Genomic DNA, 25,507 nt, shown 5'->3' with positions numbered 1-25,507 from the left:
GAGGAGCCCAGCCTTTTAAAAGGTACTCATTGCTTGGTGTTGCCATGGTAACGGCTCTTCCCGTAGGGACACACAACTGCAAGATAATGCGCTGCAAAGGACCCTTGTGCTACACGTACACACACACACACACACACACACACACACACACACACAGATACACATCAATGTTAACAAAGATATTAATGCCATGAGCATGAGCCAAACCACTTAAAGAGAACCTCTGTGACACTGTTGTATAAAATTACATTACATTCATTTAAACATACATTTTCTTCTCCCGGTCTGGATGCTCTGCTCTGCTGTCCACCTTTGGGACTTCATGATGTGAATGGCAAAGATATTTGTCACAGCTCTTTGTAATTCACTGCTCTGAGATGGAGACGGCTCATTGTCCCCTTGCCTTGTCCACAATGTAGGAGGCACCTCTGAGGTCAGCGTAGGTAGGGCTTTCAAATTCTATGAATTCTATGACTGGTGGAAAACGTAGCACTTCCAGGGAATGTCTTATCAGAAAAAAAAAGATTGACTGTAGTTTTGAATGACAATGGTGATGACGAATTTGGGATGAATTTTAGGACATGCCTAGACTTCTCTTTTTACATTCTGACTCACCTCTGGTATGATCCTCATACCTCACTGGAATTCCAAGGAAATATTCAAATTAAGTCACAGCATTGCAGCATTGCGCAACATAACCAGACTGTCATTGCAGAGCCTTTTTCCCTCTTGATTTTAAAATACACAGAATGTAGTGCACTCTAATGATGACTCTGTAGGCACATTATAAATTGAAACTTTTTTGCAACCCATTTTTCTGTTTAGGCCTCTATTTGTAGATTTTTTACATGATTATAGCATCCTTGAAATTGCTCTGATGGCATATAGTTTTAGCAGTGTTGTTTGTTCAGTGGTCGTGGGTCAGTGAGTAGAGAGTGGGTGGTTGTCAGCGTAGTATGTGCCAAAGTCAGAGATGTTCAAATGATACACATAGTGACCTTAATAATGAATGATAAATTCAAATTCTTGCTTATATGTGAAGTGTTTGTCATCCCCAGACTTATATTCACTGAGTGGCCAGAAATACAATACTAAGTGAATGTTGCTCCATGCCTTTTGGGGGGTGTAAGACTAGTTAATTGTTTGCTAACACATTTGCCATAACAACTGCATAAAGAGATAATATCTCAGTTTCGTGTTTTCAGTTTGTTCTGTTTGTTAGTACCCAAAAAAACATTTATGTAATATATTGTGTAAATTATTCAATGAATGGCCAAAATCAAAGCAGTAGAGGCTGAGATATCCTGATTTATGATACCTAGTATGGTTCAGGCTTCCCATACTTCCCCATAATGTAATATGAATATCTTTCATTAGTCTCCCTGCTTACTAAATGCTCACTTCTCTCAAACCCCACACCCCCAGTCTGTAACACCAGCTTTCTGTTTAAAATAGTCTCAAGCCCAAGCCAGGATAACACTCATGACATCATTAGGGTTATTTTGTTTTCAACTTCCAGAGACTCACAGGACATTTTGCAAGTGGACCATAAATTCTGCTCATATTGCTTATCTCAAAGTGAAAACTGCCAAAACAAAATTTGGTGAAAAGCCAGTATCATCAGTTTGTTATTCTACACTTTTGTTTTGTCATGCATTGGAATATTAGTAGTAGTGGTAGTTGTCATAGTAATAGTTTGTAGTAATATTGACCTTAGCAGCGCTGGTTGTTATTAAAACAACCCTTCTCTATTTTAGTGTGATATGAACTAACAGATACAGATATTCCACAGGATGAATCAACACAAAAGATGCAGGTAAATCCTTCATGTCTGTATTATCATGCTATAACTGAGTTAGTGTCTGGTTCGACATGGTGCCTCTCTTGTCTTATTTGCATTGAGGATCCAGAGTCAAACATTAACTTTGGGCTAAATCAAATATAGAGCCTACTTGCTTTACAAGCTTGCACTCTATGTTACAGTCTGGCATGATAAAACATTGCCAGTTTATTAAACAGCTGGTCTACTGGCCTAATTTTTTAAAAAAGGAAGCAAGTTGAATGATGTTTTCACCAGACCATGGACCTGTTACTCGTGAAATGGCCTGAACTCTACACACGGAAAATGGCATTTCTGCTGGATTTAAAGTGATCTATAAATCTGTGCTCTGAGCTCATTTCTGTGAAGTTACGTGGAAGAGCAATGGAGATGGACAGACCACAGCTGAGAGACACCATGCATCCAGCAACGTGTTATGGCTTCTAGCAGTAAGTTTGCTGCCTGGACTCATGCCCTGTATTACAAACCTTATTTACAAAAGGGGGGGGTCTAGTGTCAGTGTGGTTTATACACACTTAAAGTGGTGTAAATGTGTCATCTGGAAGTTAAACATGATATTTCATTCGAGATCATGTGAGGACTCCTGCTTTGATATAAAATATCAGTCCATTAGGAAATCCACACCATTCATTAGGAGTAAACAGTGATTCATAAGTCATGGTAATCCTTTCCTGAAACACTTCTTGAAACAAATTAACTCACATACAACTTGTCAGGGCAAAGCTTGGTGTGGCTGGGATTTTGGCAAGAGAAGAGAAGGATATGGAAACAGCTTCCGATGAGATGCAGTACTTGCCGTTATCTTTATTGAGCACGAGTGCGACCGAGGGCAATAAAAGGGAAGGGGGATGGCACAATAAAACAAACACGGACAGGTAACAGTCCGGCTGCTGCCTCACAAAGGAGCTAGATGGCAGTTCGTCATTCATCTCCGCTTTGTGCTCCTGTAGGACTCCTGCTGCTGCTGCTAGGAGTGTTTTCCTCCCATCTATCTGAGGTCCAAGCCAGACCCACTGACTTTTGGTGCAACTATCAAGAGAGGAAAAAAATGGAGCAAAGGACCCTTGAGGAGCTGAAGAGAGACATAGTAAGGGAATGAATTATGCATCTACACTGATTTTAAAAAAGGAAGAACAAGAAAAACATGTTTTGGATCACTGTCGAAAACAATCTAACATCACATACAAGAACTTTCCTTTCTTTTCTTTTGTTGATTTAAAAAATGGTGATTTCTATATGTGCGTTACAAAACTTTGTTAATGTACTCAGGCTGACTGCGGGGGCTCGGACACACTGCCATCTCCTGTACAGTTACCAGGTGTTAGGTTTCGTGTTGCAGAATGGGCAAATAAAACTGTAAGTAATACCTCACATCCACCAAAGTATGTACATACATCTTCTGTCTGTCTCATTCATACATTGTGCAGTCAGTTGAAAAAAACAATGGCATGTATGTGGAGTTTTATGCCTTTCCTATGTGGTCTTGGTCCACTTATCTATGAATACTGAAATGCAGTGAGAGGGTGCTTTTTGAATTCCATTAACTTGTTTTACAGTGTAATAATATGCTACTTTGTTTGGCATTTTACATATAAAAACATCTAACATGTAGTTAAAGAAAGCAAGCAAAACATAGCTCCCCTCATCAAGCATCATTCACTGCATCAGTAAAGGGCTGAGGAACAAGTGAAAATCTAATTATTGTATGAGGACAACATCTAAATTTTTAAAATAATAAATCATAAGTCTCCTATCAGGACTGATGTTTTTTTTCATATAAATGCAGAAAGCATTCATTTAAAGTGTGACTGCACTGCAGGTCTGAGCCTTACTCCATCCACTGCATAATTTCTAAAAATGCTAAAATGTGGACAAGAGGCTGGGGGGCGGGTGGGGCGTGGCTGTGTGAGTCATATAATAAAAATGAGAGGAAGACAAACTGCATCTTGTCCTGCAGCTCTTCATCTCTCTGACTGTCTGTTCCTGCAGTTATCAGCTGGTACAATCTTGTTTTAAAACATTCAATTGTTGTGTAACTGGAGCTGTTACTGAACCTTTCAAAGCACAGTTCTCCTCCACTGCCAGTGTTTCAGTGGAGCTACTCAAGCAGCAGACAGGTTCAGCCTAGCAGGTAGTTCCCAGCCTGAAAAGTGAAACCAATGCGGAAGTGCCTTAAACCTGCATTCTCTCTTATGGACAGCAGGGGGCAACTCCACTGGTTGCAAAAAGAAGTCCGATTGTATAGAAGCTGAGATGAAATGACCCTACTTTTCACTTGATTTATTACCTCAGTAAAAGTTTCCTAATGAGTTTATGGTCTTAATTGGAGAGACAGTAGTTGGTTGGTGAGTGTTTTTGAAACTTTGTTTTGGAGTTTGATTGTAGCTGTTATCAGGCTTTGTTGGAGCAGAGCACTTCCTGGTTGGGTCACACACATCATCAACTCCTCACTTACAATGGGTGGTTTCTCCACTGCATTTAAGCAAGCCCGAGTCACCCCGCTGCTCAAAAAACCTACACTCAACCCAACCCAGATTGAAAACTACAGACCGGTTTCACTCCTGCCCTTTCAATCAAAAATACTTGAGCACACAATCTTTAACCAAGTCTCTGAATTCCTTTCCGAGAACAACCTGTACAACCCGTATCAGTTCAGTTTTAAGCAGGGTCACTCTACCGAGACTGTTCCCCTGTCAGTTATGGAATCACTACGCTCAGCAGTCCTCAGCCCTTTTGCTGCTGGACCTGCCAGCTGCTTTTGATACAGTTAACCACCAAATCCTCCTCTTCACACTCATTGAGCTTGGTATCTCAGGATCCTTCCTCCGCTGGTCCATGTTCTACCTGTCAGGGAGATATTTTAGAGTATCTTGGAGGGGAAAAGTGTCCAAACTGCACAGCTTATACGCAGGGGTTCCTCAAGGGTCAGTGCTTGGTCCCCTTCTTTTCTCATTGTTCACCACCTCACTTGGCACAATCATCCGCTCCCATGGTTTCTCATACCATTGCTATGCTGACAATACCCAGTTCCTCCTATCATCCCTGTCGGAAGACCACACAGTCTCGGCTAGGATCTCGTCATGCCTTGCCGATATATCCGCATGGATGAAAGAATGCCACATTCAACTCAACCTCTCTAAGACCGAGCTCCTTGTCATCCCAGTCAGCCCCTCCATACAACAAAACATCAGCATCCAGCTCGAATCAACCCAACTCATGCCCACAAAGTCTGCCCAGAACTTGGGTGTCATGATCGATGATCAACTAACCTTTAAGGTTCCTGTGGCCTCAGTCGCTCAGTTGTGTTGGTTGCCCTGTGCAACATCAGGAAGATCAGACCCTACCTGTCTGAGTATGCAGCACAACTCCTGGTACAGGCTCTTGTAATACCATGCATTGACTACTGCAACTCCTTATTGGCAGGCCTCCGCATGTACGTTCAAACCTCTGCAGATGATCCAGAACGCGGTGATGCGTCTGGTCTTCAACCAGCCCAAAACAGCACGTCACCCCACTGTTGATATCCCTCCGCTGGCTCCCAGTTGCTGCCTGCATCAAATTAAAAACCCTGACACTTGCTTACAAAACAGCAACTAAAACGGCTCCTGCCTACCTGAACTCCCTCATTCAGGTCTACACTCCCTCCCGCTCACTACACTCTGCCAATGAAAGGCCCCTGGTACCACCACCACAACAGGGCCCTAAGTCGCTAGCTAGACTCTTCTCCTCTGTAGTACCCCGGTGGTGAAACAAGTTACCAAACACTGTTTGATCTGCAGAGTCCCTCTCAATCTTTAAGAAAAGACTTAAGATCCAGCTCTTTGGATGGATGGATTATAAGAGCTGGATAGGGCACTGCCCCTCAGCCTTTCAGCCAATTTTTCTCAGTGGTCATCCACGGTAGTGCAGCGAAAAATCCCTCTGTGGCCAAAAAGCATTTTCCCCATTGACCACCATTGTAAAAGAGACGTCTGTAAAACTGTTGACAGGACACCTTGACTTGCAAACAAGGTCAGTTATGACTCTTTCTATTAGGAATTTTTGATCCATGGAAGTTTTATATTTGTAAAACCTCGAGCTGAAAAAAAGCAATTTAAAAATCTGTGACATCATCACAATGTAAAGTCTATGGGCCGAGCAGGAACTTGCGGATGGGGCCAGTGGGGGAAACACCACTGTGCATATACAGTGGGCCGCACAACATGGAAGCAAACCTGGAAGCTAGAAACTTTTTTTGATGTATGCGCCAGCCGTGCAATCTGGTGTCCAGCTCTTAAAATATATGGTCAAACCTGGCATGTACCTTGATTCAACAACAACTGTCTTGTGATTAGTCTTGTGATACCAAACAGTCGGAGAGCTCTGCCTACTGAAGTCTGGGGATCTCTAAATGCATGGTAGTTGCTTGAATGGCGGCGAGAACAGTCGCTAACAAACCTATGCTCCTTACAATTTGTCAAGGACACGCCTTACAGGAAATGATGCTCTCTGCCCATTCTTTTATGTAGTGAACTGCATGTCACCACCCCAATATGAAGGGCCACCCTAAAGACTTTGGATTGGTTCTGCAATGCAAGGTTTTTTTAATTGTTTCCACCCAGCTTTAACAAAAAAAACCTGTCCTCTGTCTCTATGAGCGAAGCATTTACTGACCTGAGAGTCTAGTACTTCCTGTGCCGATAAATCTGCTGTAATCACAACCTTTGTGCTTCAAACCTTAGCAGACAGTGATCCAATGGGAAAAAGTAAGACAAATATATAGTATATAAAAAAATCCTATCAGTCATATCACATGTCGAATGGCAATGGCCAAGACATTTGACTTGACGCTGTGGTTTTGGCTTACCAGCATGGAATGCATAAAATTTTACATCCAGGGATCTTGTGCAGGGCCATGGGGTGTGGAGCCTAATCCAGTTCATTCATTGCATGGAATTCAGTCATTTCATTTTAGGGGGAAGTATGATAGTATCTACTGAATGAAATCCAGTAGAAATGAAAACAACATCCAAGATAAGGTTCACTTTAACAGAGCAGAACCTAAACACGCTTGGTGGAGGAGGCTGTTGCCATCAAAAGAAAGAAATTCAATGTGAGAGACAGAATGAGCCATAAATAGACTTCCAAATCAGTGCACTGACAGTTGATGAGGTTAAAGCTAAAGTAACAACCTATATAGAGTATTTTCACATGCAATGTGAAAGACATTGTCATTTTCTCTTTTCTATGATTGATGTCACAACACAGTGACTCAAACTACAAACAGTTTTTCAGTTTGCATCAATTTGCTGCTTGCTTGCCCACATTTTAAAGGAATAATTGACCCAGACTTGAACTACCACATCAAATACTAGATTCAAGATTTCAAGAATCAAGAGTTAGTTTGTCATTTTCTTGTGTACTTCCATTCACAACAAATGAAATGCTGTTCCTCCCAGCCAACAGCAGTAACAACAGAAAGGATAAAGATATATATCTAAAAATTCCCTTAAAAATGATAAAAAACATATAAATCCCAAGAGAAAAAAAACAACAAAAAAGAACTAACAGTTAGCAGCACAGTGCATTCAAGTGCATTTAGAGAGAAAGTGCATGTCTCAGTTTGATGTTCAACTGCTACAGTGACAAGCACTGATGGGGGGGACGTATAATCCATTTTGCTGTCAAGAGACTGAACATGAGCCAGCATGATTGTTGGAACTGCTGGTTTGTATGGGTTGGCAGTAAGCCTAGCTTGTTCTCCTCTGTGCACGCCCTGTCGCACTGCTTTTGACGTTTCCTCTCCAGCGCAGCTCCAGGCAGGGCCGTGGTCTCCTTTGGGTCCACTGGGCGTAGCAGACCAAGCTTGCTCAGCTGATTCAGCTCTCAGCCAGTATTTTTTGTGGCAAAACTCTTTGTTACAAATGTCCAAAAGAAACTGACGATCATAGACATATTTCCCTTCCACTCTACACAATGACACAGACATAGACGTAGACATGGACAAAGACACTGCATAGTCAGAATTAGGAGAGGCCGCCGCAAACATCAGTCACACCGTCATCACACCAGCTCATGGAGAGAGAATGCCACCAACAAGGACCCCTTAAATTGTCTTCTTGTCCTCACAAAATACCTCTTCTGTTAGCTACCCCAGTGAAGTTTCTTCTTTGGAATGTTGGTGCTGTGCAGGTAGCAGTTATCAGTAACAGCGAGCTAGTTGATTTGATGTAAGAAAATATATCCAAAGATGATATTTCCTCTTCTGTTCTTGCTAATGCTGTTACCTCTTCCTTAGAGTCCTTTCTGAAGATTATTTGAAGATTATTTTGCAAAATGTCCCACTTTTTAGGTCCAAGTTTGAGATGAATTCAGTAGCTCATATATATATGAGTGCTAAAACTCATAATATATACATATATATATATGAGTGCTAAAACACGTTGTTGAACATATTTAACTAGTAAATGATATTTCACAGCAACATTGTGACAGTTTGTGTGTGTTTATGTTGGTCCAGCTCCAGCAGAGGCATGCAGAGGTGTTGGGGGCCCTTCAGGTGCTTCAAGATGGAGTGAGGGTGGCAACTAATCAGACCACATCAAAGTGTCAGAGCTCCTTGTTGCAGAAACTGGAACATCGCATCGCAAATCATCTGCTCATAGTCAACCAAATTCAGCCACAGGTACAGTCATGTCAAAACGCAATGTTGTCACATAATGTAACATAAACATAGCAATTAGACCCAGATAGGATACATTTATCCATTTGATAAAAGAAAAAAAAATGATGTTAAGAACATGACAAAGAAAATCAATTTTGTGTCACTTTTACTGAACTCATTTCATCATTTAATTCACATACTATGTGTTGCAAACAGATGGCAAATACCTGCAGTTTAATTGTATTTTAATTGGACCTAATTATCAGCAGCCTTAATCAACAAATGTCCAAATTGGACTCAAGTATTGCTTAGTGTATATTTAATTGATTCTACTTTTGGGCCCTTACAGAACAACACTGTGACACCATCTGAATCCACAGTACAAAACAGCACCAGCCAAACCAGAAAAGTGTTGGATCAGTATGAGAAGCTACTAAAAGGAAAACTTGAGCGTCTTGCTATCGACCATAAAGATAGTATCTGCAAAGTATAATCCAGGTCAACCACTACCAGAGGACCTTAGGGTTAATTTGACAAATGGAAAGGATCTCATTTGTGCTACTGTGCTGTGTTGCCTGAGAACTGATCCAAGACACAACAGGAGTATCAGGAGAGGAACAGCCCAACGTGGACTGAGAGGATCTGCCATGCTGATGAAGAATAAAACCCAAGTGGAACGGACTGGGATTGGACTTGTGTAAAGAACCATATCAGGGTGGAAATCATCTATTCAATTTTATTATTATTAATTATCAATTTTATTTTATTATTCAATTCAATTTTATTTATTTATATAGTGCCAAATCATAACAAAAGTTATCTCAGGGAACTTTTCACATAGAGCAGGTCCAGACCATACTCTTTAATTTACAGAGACCCAACAACTCCCCCAAGAGCAAGCACTTGGTGACAGCGGCAAGGAAAAAACTCCCCTTTCACGGGAAGAAACCTCAAGCAGAACTGGGCTCTAGGTGGGTAGCCATCTGCCTTGACCATTTGGGCTGAGAGAGAAAGAAGGAGGGAGGGGGAGAGAGACAATCTGTGGTTTTGCAGTTTGCATTGGAAACAAAGATGGATATTGGGATCAGCCAGTGACAAGGAAAAAACAGGAATCAGGAGTTCTAAACTGAGGGTAATAAAAACTCATAAAGATCAAACTTTTCAGTTTGGAAAATCCTCTGAAAAAGTAATAGTCTTTACTGGCAGCAATACTAAGGAATTATTTTAAGTGTATTAGTGGCTTCTCTCTCTTGTTTGAAGGTATATATGTGTTGTTCTCAAGCATAACTAGTTTTGAGCAGAAGACAATAGAGTCTACAGCCATGCTAGCTACTCTGTGAGGCTGCTCTGATGTTGGGCTAAATGCTAAACATCAGTATACTAGCATGTTCCCAATGTAAGTGAAGGAGTTTGTACTGATGGTAAATAATGTGAGCCTGTTTTAGATTCAAAGGTACAGTATGAAATGGAGTTAGTGAAGTCTTTACCAAGAAATATTGTGCAACTGTTAGTTATCAGGACATTTTCACAATTGGGGACCAGGATCTTTCAAGTGAAACTAATCAGAAAGAAAATCTGTTTTCCCATCTTCCCTCACACACAAGCTGGCTCTATGTCAGAGCCCCACACATTTATTTGTTTCCATGTGAGTAAATCTAACTGTGATGGCCATAACTTTGTAACTCACTGTGCCTGACAATGCTAAACAGTGCATAGTATGGCAGTACACTATGTGGGTCACACTTCTTCCAGTGTGTAATGAAAACTGTGGCTGTAGCACCCTCTGCGGGTGCTGGAGGAGGGGTGCTTTATGTTAGGTTCTGCATTGACCTAGCTCAGTGGAGCAAGCATCTCTTCTATATTTTAGACTGTGTAAGGCCGGTAAATGTAACTGTACATTTTTAAGCCCTGGCCTGCAGGAAGACTGATGGTGATTTTAATAGCTCATCATTGTAAATAAGGAGGAGGAAAAGAAAGAATAAAAAACATTTAGGTCTTTGTAATACCTTTAAAATATGAAACAGATAGAGTTAAACATGAAGACACACTTGGCGACTTTGTTATTTCACTCAATATATATAGATATGTATATACATATTTACTTAAGGTCCACTTCTCCCAGAGCCTTCAACCACATTTTGTGGCCTTCATCAAGTGATAGAATTTCCTCAAAGGGCAAGCTCAAAGTGGACTTTGAATTGAGTTGATTTTTTTTGTCTAGTTGAGTACATTTTGTGTGCTACAACTAAATCAGTTGTGTATGTTTAAGTATGTAATGTTTTGTTTTAGATCTTAGGAAAAAGCAGTGTTTCAAAAATGTATGCATGTATGTATGTATATATGTGTGTGTCTATGTGTGTGTGTATGTGTGTGAGTCTCAGACCTTCAGCGTGTCTGCATGTCTTTGTGGAAATTAGTGAAGCATTTAGCATGAATGTATCAAAGTTAAGGTGTTCACTTGTATGACAAGATAAATGAGTGTGTTTTTTTAGTTTATTTGTCTGCATTACTTGCATAGATTTTGTAGATATGGTGCATTGTTTTTTAAGTAGCCTAAATGTATTAGTATGTATATATAATATATATGCATGACTGCTACAGTATTTTTTCAATAATATGTAGTTTTGCTATATCAATGCATTGTCCACTAAAGACGTTCAGACTCTGCTAGTCAGAATCTGTTATGTGTATTAATATATTATTTATTTCCTGGGGAGAACTTTTGACTGTTTGGGCCACTACACAGTTGTATCACTCTGTAGTATTTGGAACACTTTTATCATTAAAGTGTTAAACCAGACTGGATAAGGTTTGAAAATAAAAGCCTCAACGGAAAACAAGTGTTGCCTCATCCTTTGAGAATACAGAAGTGAAAATAGAGGATGGAAGTGAGGGGAAACCTACACTTGATCTAATCAATCTTTTTGACAATGTACTGTGTTTTCATACCCACACAAGTCCATGAACGATGGCATTATAGTGCTGCCAAAAGAAATACTGACTCACAATCCAAAAAGCAGATATACGAAAGGTTTATAGTTAGTTATTGTTTGTATTTGTTTGTATATATTATGGCAAATTAATTAGTTAAGCTGGGCAACCCTCACAAAGCAGAATACATCCTAGTGATTTATGTATCTATTTTACACTTGAAATTTCACCAAACAAATATAATGCATGTATTGAAAATAATTAAATTCAATATCTAGTAACTTTATGTTCTTTTATCATTGTTATGTTCTGAATTGCTCAAAAGTAATAACATTTAAACTTCACAAAGTCAGATAAATCACAGATTTCTTTAATGGTTATCCGTTTCTAACCTGATGCAGTTCCTACTAGCAGGTGGCCAGAGAAATGCAGTGCTCTGATTGGTCCAATCAACCTGATCATATGACTGAAAGCAACAGGCTGGAGTTGAAAAACACAGGAAAATCCAGGCGCTTGAAAGATTTGTCAAGCTAGATAAAGAAAGGCTGAACAAAACCGGAAGTTATATTATATTTTCATTCTATATGCTATGTATTTTCATATATTTTAAACAATATACCAACATATATTTTCCATATGTTTACACTGTGACTCAAGCACGGATATTTCTATTGGTTAGTTATTCTAACTGTCTGGACACATGTGAAGGCTCTTGGTATTTTCTGAGCTCTTCCTCCTCCTGAAGGTAGATGTTTGTATGGTACCAATGATTTTTACAGCCTGTGGCATTTTTGCATAGATAATGATTTGTCATGTTACTGTAGATCAGAGGTTCTCAACCTTTTTGGTGTCAAGGACCCCCATCTGATAAGATTTAGTTATTCTATAACTGTCCATACTGTAGATTGGCAGATTAACTGTGAAGAGTGTGAGACCTAAGAACAGAATAGTCATAAACATTCTCTTATTGGGCTAACTTCTAGTCAATGAAATAATTGAAATTAATTGAGTGAAATTAAAATATTCCCCATTTTTATGGGGACCCCTGGAACCCCCTGACGGGCCCTTGGGGGTCCCTGGACCCCAGATTGAGAACCACTTTGCAGATCATATCTACTATAGCTAAATAACAATAAACACTGCGTTGTGCACATACTTCTATTAAGTGTAGTACATGTTGTAGTAGTAAGCGTTGTACTCGTTCATCAATAGCTTTTATTCTGAGTGTCAAAACCGGAAGTAGGTCTGTGAATGACGTGAGTTTGACAAATCACATGATATCCTACAGTAGTTTACAGAAAAATGAAGGAAAGCCACAGAGGCTGGACATGAGCAGCCTATGATGACTTTTAATACTATATGTAAGGACCGGTCAGCTCAAAATATAGGTTGAGTGCTCTGGTTTTATTTGTATTTATTTTTATTCATAACCAAGGTACTTATTTCCTGCTCTGCTATGTAGCTAGCTAGGTAAGGTTGAGGTTTGATAGTCAGTAATCAGGACGCGTCACTGATTAGCATCTGTAACATTTATTAACTTGTCGACGGTATTCGTTAAAACAGTTAGCTTGATTTTATGATCAAAGCTGGGGCTGGCAGCTCGCTCTGAAATTATCCAGAGCACTTTATTCAGAGGCGGGTTTCACAATGACAGAACGGACTCCTCTCCTCCACTACCGGCTCTCCGCCAGCGTCAATGAATCCGAGCCGCGGCCACCTCCGGCCAGCCAGGCCCTGGAGCAGCACCCGGGCAGCTCCAGGCAGAGGGCGACCCAGCAGCGGCAACCGAAGAAACTGTCCATCTTCTTCGGTGTGGTGATCCCTACCTTGCTGTCAATGTTCAGCGTGGTATTGTTTCTGAGAATAGGTGAGTGATGAGTTGGACTGATGCCCACGTAAATCACTGACACCTGTTTGAGATTTTTGCACCACAGATGTACACCAAACCCCATTCAAAACTCTGAGGTCTTAATATCACTTTGTTTTTCAGTGAAGGTTCATGGTACATAACATGATTTTGAGGAGCCACTGTTGAATTCGGTATGCAAGCCATAAGTTACATCAAATCTGACTTGCTTCAGTAATATCAACCTTATAAGTGCTTAATCTCTATCTGAATAACATGGAGGGCAGTAGTGAGCAATGTGAACCAATTCAATAAGTTACTTTTATTGAAATAAAGTTTAAGTGATGAATTATCCTTTATTGATTTTCTTAATTAGTTCAGTGGATTTATGTTGAGAAACAGATGAATTGCAGAAGGACACTCACTTCAGGTTCCACACACTTGCACTTAAAAGCAGGCTCCCATTTTTATTTCTGACATCTGTCAGTTCTGAGGAACTGATGTCAATAGAACCACCTTAGGTAAATGCAACCTTTTGGTGCATTGCTTGCTTCTTTCTGACATCATAGTGCCCATATTGGTTTAGTGGTGATTAAATCAGAATGCTAGGAGGCTTGTTTAATGTTCACAACATGTCAAATACAAGTTTGGTGCGTTATGTGCTGTAAGTATGGTTTTACTAGTCTAGACAGCGCCCTCTTATCTACATCCACTGAGTCAGAATGAAATGTTTGACTTTTTTGTTGTTTTAAATGTATATATAACCTACATTTTGCAGTTCCTCTTATCTCATCAAAAATGGAGAACAGAGAAATTCTAACCTTAACTTTTGAATCTCAACAAATGTTTATACACAGCAGAAATGTACAGCTTAGATTCTGAAAGTTGCAGACATCCTCAGGTTTGGTTAATAATTTGACAGGTTTATGGATCACAGACTGGCATGGAGGGATCAGTTTCACACATCCTGTTGTAGCAATTTCCTGTATGTGTCATAGTATCTATAGGGAGGAGGTGATTAACTGGTTTCTACAAGTCAAATCCTTTTAAGAGGAAGGATTTCAGTTTAAGGTTAAAAAAAAGTAGTCGACTTGGGCCACGTCAGAGAGAGCAAAAGTTCCATTTTCTTGTGAACAATGTGAGTGTGATGCTGGTAAGCATGATGCGACATGCAAACCAAAGTTTGGCATTTCCGCTGTCAAAGCATAAAAAAGAGGCCAGATGCTTAGAAGAAACCTTTCACTTCTCCTCTCTTATCAGTGTTTAGGATAGGTTCTCTGTTATACCGCCATATTTTCTAACTCTCTCTCTCATCCCCCAACTCCCCCACTCCCCCCCCTTCCCGAGTCTCGTGAGATGTCAGCTGCTGGGGAGTGGACACACTTAGTGCATGAACACACACACACATAAACACACTCACATGGACACGTATAGTAACTTTCTTTCTGTGTGAGACCAGTATTCTCACACTGTAACGTGCCAGTCTGCACAGGCACTCACAGTGGTTTCATTGTGGATGTGAAACTGCAGTAAATTTATAAGCCGTGAAGGGCAAAACATAAATGTGGATGGAGAGACTTATGTGTTGTTGGACAGCATATTTTTTAAAAATCAGTCATTTTACAATCAATATCATGGCCAAATGTATCCCAGTAAATGATATTATTTATTTATTATTGGTATTTCAAATAAAAACATCTGTTTTATCAAAATCTACAGAAAATTGCTATCAGTGCTAAAACAAAGTGAAAAGCTTTTTTTAAAGCTTTTCCTAACCGGGTTTCACCTTTCCCATGAGATTTAGCTCCTGGTGTGATCATGTGACACCCACAGCAGTGCTGTAGATAAAAGCACATTATGAAGACAGCAGCATTACACTGTTAGTCACAGTGGCTGAGTGCATATATATATATATATATATATATATATACATATATGCAGTCAAAGGTCACAGTAGTAGAAAGTACAAAGTGTGGAAAACATGTATCTAACACGGTGTGAAGTGACACTGATGTCTTGTCACACTTTGATGAGATGCACATGACGATGCTTATCAAGATGTGAGATTTTCTTTATTTGACCTGTCACCTGTTGTCGGCATCAGAAACTAGTTTAGAGAGTTTATTCATTTGCACAGCTATCAAAACACAAACATGTAATCCATCAGTGGATTAATAAAGAACTGTGCTGGTAAGGTTTTTAGAAAAAAAAAGGCATCACATGAATAGAAGTAATAAAACAATGACAACTATAATTGTATTTGATCACAGAAGAAACAACAGAGAAGAAAACCGAATGCTGACAATAAAATGAACATGAGATAACAGGCAAGGGGCCATAAAATACTAACTTCATGTAGTTGAAGTAGTTTGGCTCATAAGATGAACCTTGAGCCTAAATATGAAGTTGATGAGATGCAGGATTGTGTTGCATTATGGTTATTATGGTACTTCTTCCACAGCTGAGATTCCCTGTAATGTATCTGATGGAGAGTCGTTGTAAATCTTAAAAGATGAATATGATTTTCACATCTGCTGTTAAATGTGTTGATTACTAAATTTGTCTGAAAATCTATTAGATATTAATGGCACCAAATCAGGAGGATAAACACATTTGTTTATGAAAGTACATGTTAGATATATTGTGTTTTCATATTGAGAATATAAAGTCACAGAAGAGCGGAGCTCTGCTAAATGTAACAAGTCTGGCAAATCTTTTCTTGTAAAGAAAGATCTCAGTGAGGTTGATGGAATGAGTGGAAGCTCAAACAATATTACAATATGTGAGATAGAGCTGCAACTAACGATTATTTGCTCGATTAATCAATTGTTTTGTTTATAAAATGCTCATTACGGTTTGCCACAGTCCAACGTGATGTCTTCACACTTCTTGTTTTGTTCAACCAACAGTCCAAAACCAAAAGATTTTCACTTTACTGTCATGTATGACAACCAAAAACAAATCATCAGGCATTTTCCTTCAAAAATGAATCAAAGAATTATTCCATTATTGTATGAGATATGGGTAAACTAAAGTGTAATAAAGAGTTAGCAAGCATGTGCAATGAACCAAACCACACATTTTTTGATAATACCAACTGGATTATCTTACAGAAAACTGTATGAATTAGTTTTTACCAACTCGAGTTCAACAAAGAAAGCACAAACAGTATGAAGAGGAGGCAAAGATTGATTGACATTAACTTTTGTTTTTGGCACAAAATATCATGAAATTAGATTTATTGACATTTAAAGAGCAAGCTTGTATTATGATTTAAAAAAGTAACAGATGCATGCTGGGACCAGGCTTTATGAAAGAACAGGCTCAGTGGTGTGAATGAAAAGTCAAAGTTTTTACTGGCTGAAAACATTCAAATCTTGCCGAGCGAACTCAAAGTTCTTCATTAGATCCTTATTTTTTGCTCTTCAATAGACTTGTGACTTAAATCAGGAACTATTATTTTCTGGTATTACAGTAAAGGTGTGGGAAACTGGAAATTGTTTTCAACATGTGATTCCAGTTTCACAATAAGTCATTTTGTGCACTCAGACAGTCACATTCATTTTACTTTGTTCAAAGGTTTTCAGAAATATATTCATTATAAACTACAAGCGCAGTGCATCCAGTATGTATTAATTAATTTATACAAACGCTGCTGACTTGTTAATGATAATCCTGTGAATTCATGTGCTTCTCATTCCTCGTCGCATGCTGTGCTGTGAGTGTGGACTCTTTCCAGGAAAGTTTAACTTCTGTCTTTAACTGCACTGATGTGACTGCCAAGTCCAAAGTTCTGCTTTTGACCAGCTGACCAGCTGCCGTCTGGTACTGAGATCTGTTTGTGTGTGACTTTCCTGCAGGGTTCGTGGTTGGTCAGGCTGGACTGTACCAAGCTATTGCCATGTACCTGGTGGCCTACTTCATCATCTGTATGACTGTGTTGTCAGTCTGCGCCATCTCCACCAATGGAGCCCTGGATGCTGGGGGAGCCTACTGTATCCTCTTCACACACCATTACATGTGTCAGCGTAATATCAGCAATATCATCAGTGGTCAAGATATCAAGAGAGCACACACACACACTTATGAATGTCCTACACTCAAAGACAAACAGTGTGTTTATTGTAGTGTCTCCTCATTCAAGCGTAGTGTAGTGAAGCACAAGTATACATTGTCTATGACGCTGAATGGAGCCTGATTTGATTATTATCCGCACTATAGGACGCTGTTCAGTGCAGTATTTGGGATGTAGGCCAGCATGACTGCTGGAATTTGGTAAATGATCCCAGTCAATGCTGTTTATCTGACAGGACAGCCCAACTCCTACATGGTCTGAGATTGAAAAACATGCATGAACATGTAGGGTGCAATTAGACACACATACAGTATCATAAAGGAGCTTTTTTGCTTTTGCAATCAGTTGTTGTTTTTGTGACCTCCTGTAGATAATTAAATGCAATATAATAATAGCAATACCTTAAACACTGATCAAAATGCACTAATCGGGCAACTTAGTGCCTCCCAAAAATATTCATCTGCTCAAATATCATAATATTGTGATTGTAGTGCCCAGAAGTGAAGCTGGATCAAAGTAATCCCATCCAATTTTATTCTTAACTCAAAGTGCTCAAGTTTGGTTTCAGAAGTGGGAAGGGATAGGGGGTTAACATTAAAAGGAGAATATTATAATAATAACTGAAAATAAAAAGTATAGATTAGATTCCTTTTTTTTCTGAGAAAAAAAAAACATGCAGAGAAGGTGGAAATACCTTATTTTAGCCCTGAGCATAGCCTATAGTCTTCCTCTGAGGCTGCATTTAGCTGCAGCAACTTCCACCAATAACATAGGGTAGATTGTATATAACCCGGTAGGCGAAACCCGAGGCAAAAAAGACCTTTTTGCTTCTTGTTAAGCAAATTGCTCTGAGCGCATGGTAGTATTCGAAGGCGACTAAGATGAGTGTATCAACATTTTCTTTAGAAATTCAACCTTAAACTATAAAAGTATTAGGGACAAAAATAGGATTTTGGAAAATGAAGAGCGCATGTCTCCCCAAATCCCCAGTGGAATTTACACCCTTGCTTGACTCTAAACCCAATCTCCAGCTCTAAAGTAATCTTAACCGTAACTCTTCCTGTAAACTAATTATAATCTTGACCAGAAACTAACCCCCTGTGTGAAAAATGCAACCATAAAAAAAATTCCCTCAGGGAGCGCCCTGGTAGCTGAATGGTTACTACGGATACCACATAACCACAACATCCTTTGTTCGATTCTAGCCAGTGGCCTTTCTTGCATCTCACACCCATCTCTCTCCCCTTGTTTCCTGTCTGCCACTTCACTATCCTCTACCCAATAAAGACAAAAACCTCACTCATGTCACTCATCACTCAAACACAAAAGTGGTTTCTGTCTATACAATACAAAACATACCTGTTCTTTCATTGTACCCAACAACCTTCCCTTAACGTAGCTCAGACATGATCAGCCGAGCGTTGGGCCCAGAGTTTGGTGGCAGTATCGGCATTATGTTCTTCCTGGCTAATGTGTGCGGCAGCGCTCTCTATGTGCTGGGTCTGGTTGAAGCAATTGTGGCCACCTTTGGAGTACCAGAAGGTAAGACAAATAAGACATGTTCCTCTTGCTCAGTAACTGACTGTGGGATAATTCTAGGTGTAAATGCATAGGACTGTGTAAATATAAATTCTTCCTGGGTAAATACAGCTTAAAAAAATTGGAATTTTGTTTTGTTTATTCCTGTGAAAAGCTTTTTGTCTAAATGCACCCGCTCATATTCAATTTGAACATATCCTGTCAGTCATTTGTAAGTAACCCCTCCCATCTTATCCTTCCCCAGACGGGACACTGGCCACTTCTGCCTACCAGGTTCTGCCGGCGGGCTACTGGTGGTCTCTTCTCTACGCCACAGCCGTCGCCCTGCTCTGCCTGCTGGTGTGCATGGTGGGAGCCCACATCTACGCCAAGGCCACCTTCCTCATCTTCCTGGTGGTCATGTTTGTCCTGGGCACCATCTTCATCAGCTTCTTTGCCGTTGGGCCTCGTACCATCACCCTGCCCAGTTTTCCAAACCCGGCCAACGGAACAGGCCCCGTGTTTCCCACCTCAGCAAACTTCACTGGCTTCAAGTTGGACACGCTGCTGGGGAACCTGTGGGGTAAGCTGGAGAAGACTGATCTTAAAACGGTATTGCAGATAAGGTTCTTTCAGGGTGTGCTCATACACCTTTACACCTGTACACCTTTTTTTCACAAGTGGCCTGACAGTGAACAGCAATTGACTAATCAGTTTGATCACTACATTACCTAATAATATTAATGATTTATTTTGACTGAATCAATGTACAATATAAAGCTTTGATTTATTCCCCCGTTAAGCTGTCACACTGCACAAAGCTTTTCAAAAAAAGCTTTTAACAATCCTTGTGTTATAGAGAGAGTTTAACTGGGATGGAAAATGTACTGAGATATTTCTACTGATTTATTGTATTGCAACAACCCACAAAACATGATGACAATAATACAGTTATTAATGTGAGTTTGGAATTTTTAAATTAAACTTTTGCTTATTGGAAGAATGGCCTCAGTGACTTAGCCATGTACTGAATGTTTATTTCAGTAAATCCACACCAAGCAGTTTTCTTCGAATCTGGAATGCCCACTTCCCCTCTACTACAGCCCTCCTCATTGCTAACTCCGCTGCTGGAGTACGAGTTGCTAGTGCAACAAAAAGGACATGATCCCTCACTGGCTTCCCACACATGAAACCCATAAAAGCAGAAACGCGAGTGTCTGTGGTGGTGAAAGTACATAATCTTTTCCTGCACTGTCTGCAGAGAAGGGACATTTTTGATTGATCTGTCATTAGATATTGTACATTTTCACAGTTTCTGAAAGTCCACAGTAATGCAACTAAGCACTCCGCTCTGTTTGCAGGGATTTATATCCAAGCACATGATCATTAAGCTAATTGCTGTAACTCGGGCAGTCACATGTGAGCACTATTACACACGCGAGCTTTGAATAATCCTGATTTGTGAAACACACACACACATAGAAAATAATCATTTTGTTACCATTTTAATGATAATAGTTATGACTTTAATTGAACAATGTGAATATTTTAAAGTCCAGAGATAAAAGGTGATCAGGTGCTTGTAATTAAGATGCCTAATGTTCATTTCTCCACGTGACTATTTCTAATTACATTGTAAGGAGCAAAGGGCCTGAGTGGAGACAGCAGTGAAAGTCTCTGGTTGTTTGTGGGTGTTTGTTCGTTGTTATGTTTCATTCCATCAAACTGTCATGTGAGGGAAGTGGTGAATACGATATTTATTTTCAATTGCATGCATGCAACCTCATCAAAGAAGATTTCTTTTCTTAAATATGGGTGTGTAGTCACCTCTCACAGCTCTCAGCTTTGAAATGGAATTTTTATGAATAAATCCCACTCCCTGTGATTGAGTAGATGCTGCTGTAAACAACGGCAAAGACAGGTAGAGAACGGTTTCCTCAAAAACTGTAAAACATGATGCAATCTGGCGTTGCATCTGTATGGAGGAATATCTGTCAACAGCCCCATATTGAACTTGCTGTTTGGAGACTGATAATGTCAATAAACTACAATGGTTTATCTGTTGTTATCCCTTCCCACAGCTCAATACGACTTGGATTACACGACAAGAACCACAATGAACTTTGCCACTGTTTTCGCTGTCATGTTTAACGGCTGCACCGGCATCATGGCTGGTTCTAACATGTCAGGTAGGTTAGGTTGAGTTGTTGCACAAGTGTGTTTGTGACTTGATTACCTGAGCGTAGTATAAACACAGAATGAATATGTCTATCTACCAGGCGACTTGAAGAATCCTAGCTACTCCATCCCCCGTGGCACCATCACTGCTGTCATCTTCACCTTCATCATCTACAACCTGCTCAGCGTGCTGGTGGCTTGCTCCTGTGACCGGTCAGTAACACACACACACACACACACACACACACCCTTTTCACGTTTTACTTCACGTTTCCTTACTTTCACATAAGTGCAGTTGGTTTGAGACTACCCACTGTAATGTATTCTTTTAAGTTATGTAATTTACATCAACAAACAAACAGAGAAAGCAGAGAAAATACCTATAATTGAACATTAATCCACACAGATCCAAACAAGTTAATTAAAGCTCTAGGTTAATAAAAGTACAAGTGCGGTGCTGTAGTAATAGATGTTAGCATGTTTTGTTTTCAGCAGATGAAATCTGATACTTAGTGGCTATCAGATAATGCAAACAGGGTTCATTTTCTGCTTCACCAAACAAAACCGGAGCATCAGCGGAAGCCAACCCCAAAACCATCTATTCCAAATGAACATTATCTGGCACCAGGTGTCAGTTAATCAATCAGAACACCCGCAGCTTGCATGAATGCAAGGGGACAAACACATGGGAACACACATGAGACCATTAGCAGAACCTTGGTGCAAGAATGACCAGTGGGTACCAGCCCATTTCTGACACTGGAGCTTTGACAATTTAGAGAAAAAAAAACCCCTTCATTCATTGTTCTGAGTGTTTGCACTCAGCTGTGTTATTCAAATGAGTAGCAATTACTGTATAATGCAGCTCCAATACACATCATTTAAAATGTTATAGTAGCAGCAACAAATTCATCCAACCATGAAAGGATACTTAAACTGACTGAAAGCTGACTGGATCAGGCTATATTCAACAATGACTTCAACTTGCACTTTTTGCAGTGTTAAGTCTTAGCTAAATGTCCATCCAGCCAACGCTCAGCAACATTTAAGAACCATATTACCGACACTGACGTTAAAACAATGCGCTGTCATGAAACTACGTAACTGCATCTCAACTCAAGCTTTAGAAATCTTGTCTTGGTTTTCAGATTGTAGTTCTGACTTGAAGGGATGACGTTGCTTTCCTCTTGAATGGAATGACGTTCCAGTGTGTTGGCATAAGGTCCTCTGATGTGCCACTCCTAGTCTAGCTACAACCCCATAAACCCTTAATGCTCCTCCATTACACTGGAACACTTACAGTTTCCAGGGAAATGTCAAGTTGGTTAAAGGCCCTGCACACTGACACAGGTGTTTTCACTTATTCTAGCTGATTAGACCTCAGGTTTTAGTTTGAGCTATGCTGCAATCATGTGAGGTCACTAAACATCATGAACCAAGACTTTTAAAGCTGCACTAATCAATATTATCACGTTAACGGGGGATGAAATGACTATGTGTAATGTGAAGGGGTTCACATATATTGACGAACCCACGAAGAATTATCGCTTGACTCTGTAGCTCTGTGTCTGCTAGACGTCTAAATAGGCAATTGTTCGATAACAAGTTCACCATACAAACTTTAAGGGGATCATATGTCAATGATGTGTTTAAAAGTTGTTCAGCTGCCCTCATGCGCCCTCCCCAAATTCAAATACTGTTTAAAGATGTGACTTTTCTGCCCTAGTAGAGGAGGGTCAGAGAAATGTCAGTCAAGCACAGTCTGTACGCTCCTACACTGTGCTCAGATGAGGTCTTATCAGATAAATTGAACACATCTGTGTAGGTGGACCGTGGCTGTGTAGGGCCTTTAAATTACAAGATAAAGTGACAAGAAGGTAGACACCAAAATCACTGTTGTCGTCAGTAGGTCACTGTTTCTTTTATAACATGCTAACACTTTAACATACAGTTTGTTGAGTGATAGTAGACAACAAGCTCTAACAAAAGTAAAAATTTTGAACAGCCAGTTTGATTTTTGCTTTCTGATAAGCCTAGACTGTCCACAGTCTACTCACATTTACTTGATATACTTAGTATGATATTTATGTTTATTTTATTCCTATTAGCATTTAGCGACTTAACTTCAAAGCTAATTTTTCCTTTTTTTCTCATTTCCTGGTTTTGAGTTGTTGCTATTGGCCTACCACTCAACATTGAGTATTCTTAAAGGACTACTTCACTTAGAAAGTCTTTTGAGTGTCGAATACATGCTAACTGGACGCTTGAAAATTAGCTCTGAAAGTTTGTAGCTTGCTTCTTCATGGAGGACACCAACTGAAGTTAGCTTATATACACAACAACTACAAAGGACTTCAAAGTCAACCCAGAGTCATGAACGCCATGACTCTGGGTTGACTTTGATGTTCACGTAAACTAAGCCCCCAGGAAGAGTGCTGGGCTTTGAAGCTAATTTAACATAGTGGCCAAACCGTGTAATTACAACGTCACATGATGCTATTGGGCCCAAAAAAACTTTTCCCCATTGACTTACATTGTAAAAGAGACGTCTGTAAATTAGCAGATAAATTTGTTGAGTGTCACAACCCCCACGAAATGACTCGTTTCACTATTAGAATTGGATGCACTTGGTCTGATCACATTTCAGAAGTCTAGAAAAGCTGCACGATTGAATTGTTTTATCCCCATTCAAGTTAGCCGGGTGCTAAACCAGAGGTTAGCCGTCTCGGCTGGTGGAAGTCTCTATGGTGCATGCTCCATTGGACGCGTTGGGCCCATAGAATGTGCGCAGTATGTTTTCATCTGGGTATTTCTTTACGGCGGGAAGTGGCTTTTTTGGCTTCATACACCACTGAGCAACTTTCACAGGAATGAACGCGGCTCCATCTCCAACACCTTGTCCAGTTCTCTTTATACATCCATGATGTAAACCCCTCATTTGCCACTCAAGACATATTTATGGTGAAGTCTTCCTTTAATTGTAAGCATACAGCTAACAATCTGTCAGGGACCCATACTGTAGTTAACTTTGGTGTCTGTATCCTCATCACTTCACTTTTAAAGTGAGAGCAGTAAAGTCTTTACTTTGATGTTGCAGTGGGTATTTACTTCTTTCTGTTTATTTGTCGGCCCTCTCGTTCCCTCTCTCTATCTGTCTCTTTCTATCTGTCTTTTGCTGAGTGCCAGAGTTCAGTATTGATGTACCTCTAAAGCAAGTGTTGCCAAGGTGCTAAACTGACATGACAGGGCTATAAAAGAGCATCAGAGATCAATATAGCCATCATTTACCCTGCTGCACCGTCCTCCCTGTGTCTGCCTACCGCACACACTTACTGATAAGAGTTTCTTAACACACTTCATCCACCTCTGCAGTATAGTATTTTCCCCATGGGATCACACATTTTACTTCTACAACATGTAAGTGTATATTTACATGTTTTCTTTTCATTGTAGACATCTAAAGCAGTTTAAATAAAGATCTTTATAATGGAGATATAGCTATTCAGTCATCAATGAAAGGAGGCAGTGTCAGTGTGTTGGAGTGGGACACCAACAACACTTAGGCTCTGCTCACATGACGCAACAAAGAGGCCACAAGGGGTCCCTCACGTGATGTGTGTGTGTGTGTTGTGGTGGTGTTGGTGGGGGGGGGGGGGGCTTTGTTCACACTTTAAATCGGGCCTTAGTCACAAATGCAGGGCTCTAAACACATCTGTGGGATATTGTCACTCAGGCCACATTAGGAACACATGTGGACACACATGTGGTGTTGTGTAAATGTGTTCCCACAATTGATTTGATGTAGTGAAACAACTCTAACATGGTTTTAAAGTGAGTGGTTGAGGTGAGGTATCAAATGGCCACTGTAGTCCTGTTCTCTAGCTGAATGCAAGTGTTCGTATGTGTGTGTGTGTGTGTGGTTTGTTTCCTGTTTAGCAGTGATCACTGTTGCCCTACATATAAAATCAAATGGATGCAGTGAAGTGGAGTCAGATCAGAAGTGGCCACTTGAGATACATTTGAGATGCATTCTGTTGCCAGGTGTGAACTTCAGCTAGATATAGACACAATGTGGACACATGACAGACAAGACCCGTGTGTGTGTGTGTGTGTGTGTGTGTGTGTGAACTACATGCCTAGTTCTGTGCTGTTGCAAATAGATGACCTCTCTCAAGTTTATCAGTGGAAATTTGTTCTGTTCTGCAGCATTTTTACTGACTTGTCTGCTCATGCAACGGTTCTGTGGAAGGTCATATGACTTCATGACTTTCTGTAGAAAAGAAATGTAAACAGCTATGATAGATTCTTGTTAATGATGCTTGACAGACTGAAAAGAGCGGGGGATTAAAAAGTGAGACAGACGTCTCGATTATGAAATACAGAAGATTTTAGCACAAGGGGGGTGTAAAATCCGGTTTTATTGGTTTGATGGCAGAGACATCACTCCCTGTCTTATCTTCAGTTAGCTCGGTTTAT

General features: G+C 40.1%; 2 protein-coding genes across 2 annotated transcripts in view; both read left to right on the top strand.

Moving 5' to 3' along the window:
• Positions 1-1,831: 1,831 nt before the first annotated feature.
• Positions 1,832-11,271, top strand: LOC137185688 (thrombopoietin-like). Its single transcript, XM_067593991.1, has 4 exons — positions 1,832-2,927; positions 3,110-3,196; positions 8,340-8,504; positions 8,833-11,271. Exons 1-4 carry the CDS (start codon positions 2,751-2,753, stop codon positions 8,974-8,976), a joined length of 573 nt encoding a protein of 190 aa, XP_067450092.1. The 5' UTR covers positions 1,832-2,750; the 3' UTR covers positions 8,977-11,271.
• Positions 11,272-12,683: 1,412 nt separating this feature from the next.
• The window catches only part of zgc:153039, a 64,666-nt gene continuing 51,842 nt past the window's right edge, over positions 12,684-25,507 (top strand). Inside the window, exons 1-6 of the mRNA XM_067593990.1 lie at positions 12,684-13,281; positions 17,121-17,255; positions 18,740-18,877; positions 19,119-19,436; positions 20,935-21,042; positions 21,133-21,244. Coding sequence (XP_067450091.1) covers positions 13,062-13,281; positions 17,121-17,255; positions 18,740-18,877; positions 19,119-19,436; positions 20,935-21,042; positions 21,133-21,244 — 1,031 coding nt within the window. The 5' untranslated portion in view covers positions 12,684-13,061. The remainder of the gene's footprint in view (positions 13,282-17,120; positions 17,256-18,739; positions 18,878-19,118; positions 19,437-20,934; positions 21,043-21,132; positions 21,245-25,507) is intronic.

This window comes from Thunnus thynnus, chromosome 7 (assembly GCF_963924715.1).
Source record: "Thunnus thynnus chromosome 7, fThuThy2.1, whole genome shotgun sequence".
Classification (NCBI taxonomy): domain Eukaryota; kingdom Metazoa; phylum Chordata; class Actinopteri; order Scombriformes; family Scombridae; genus Thunnus; species Thunnus thynnus.
Note: the sequence above shows the minus strand (reverse complement) of the source record. Positions and strands in the feature narration are given on the sequence as shown.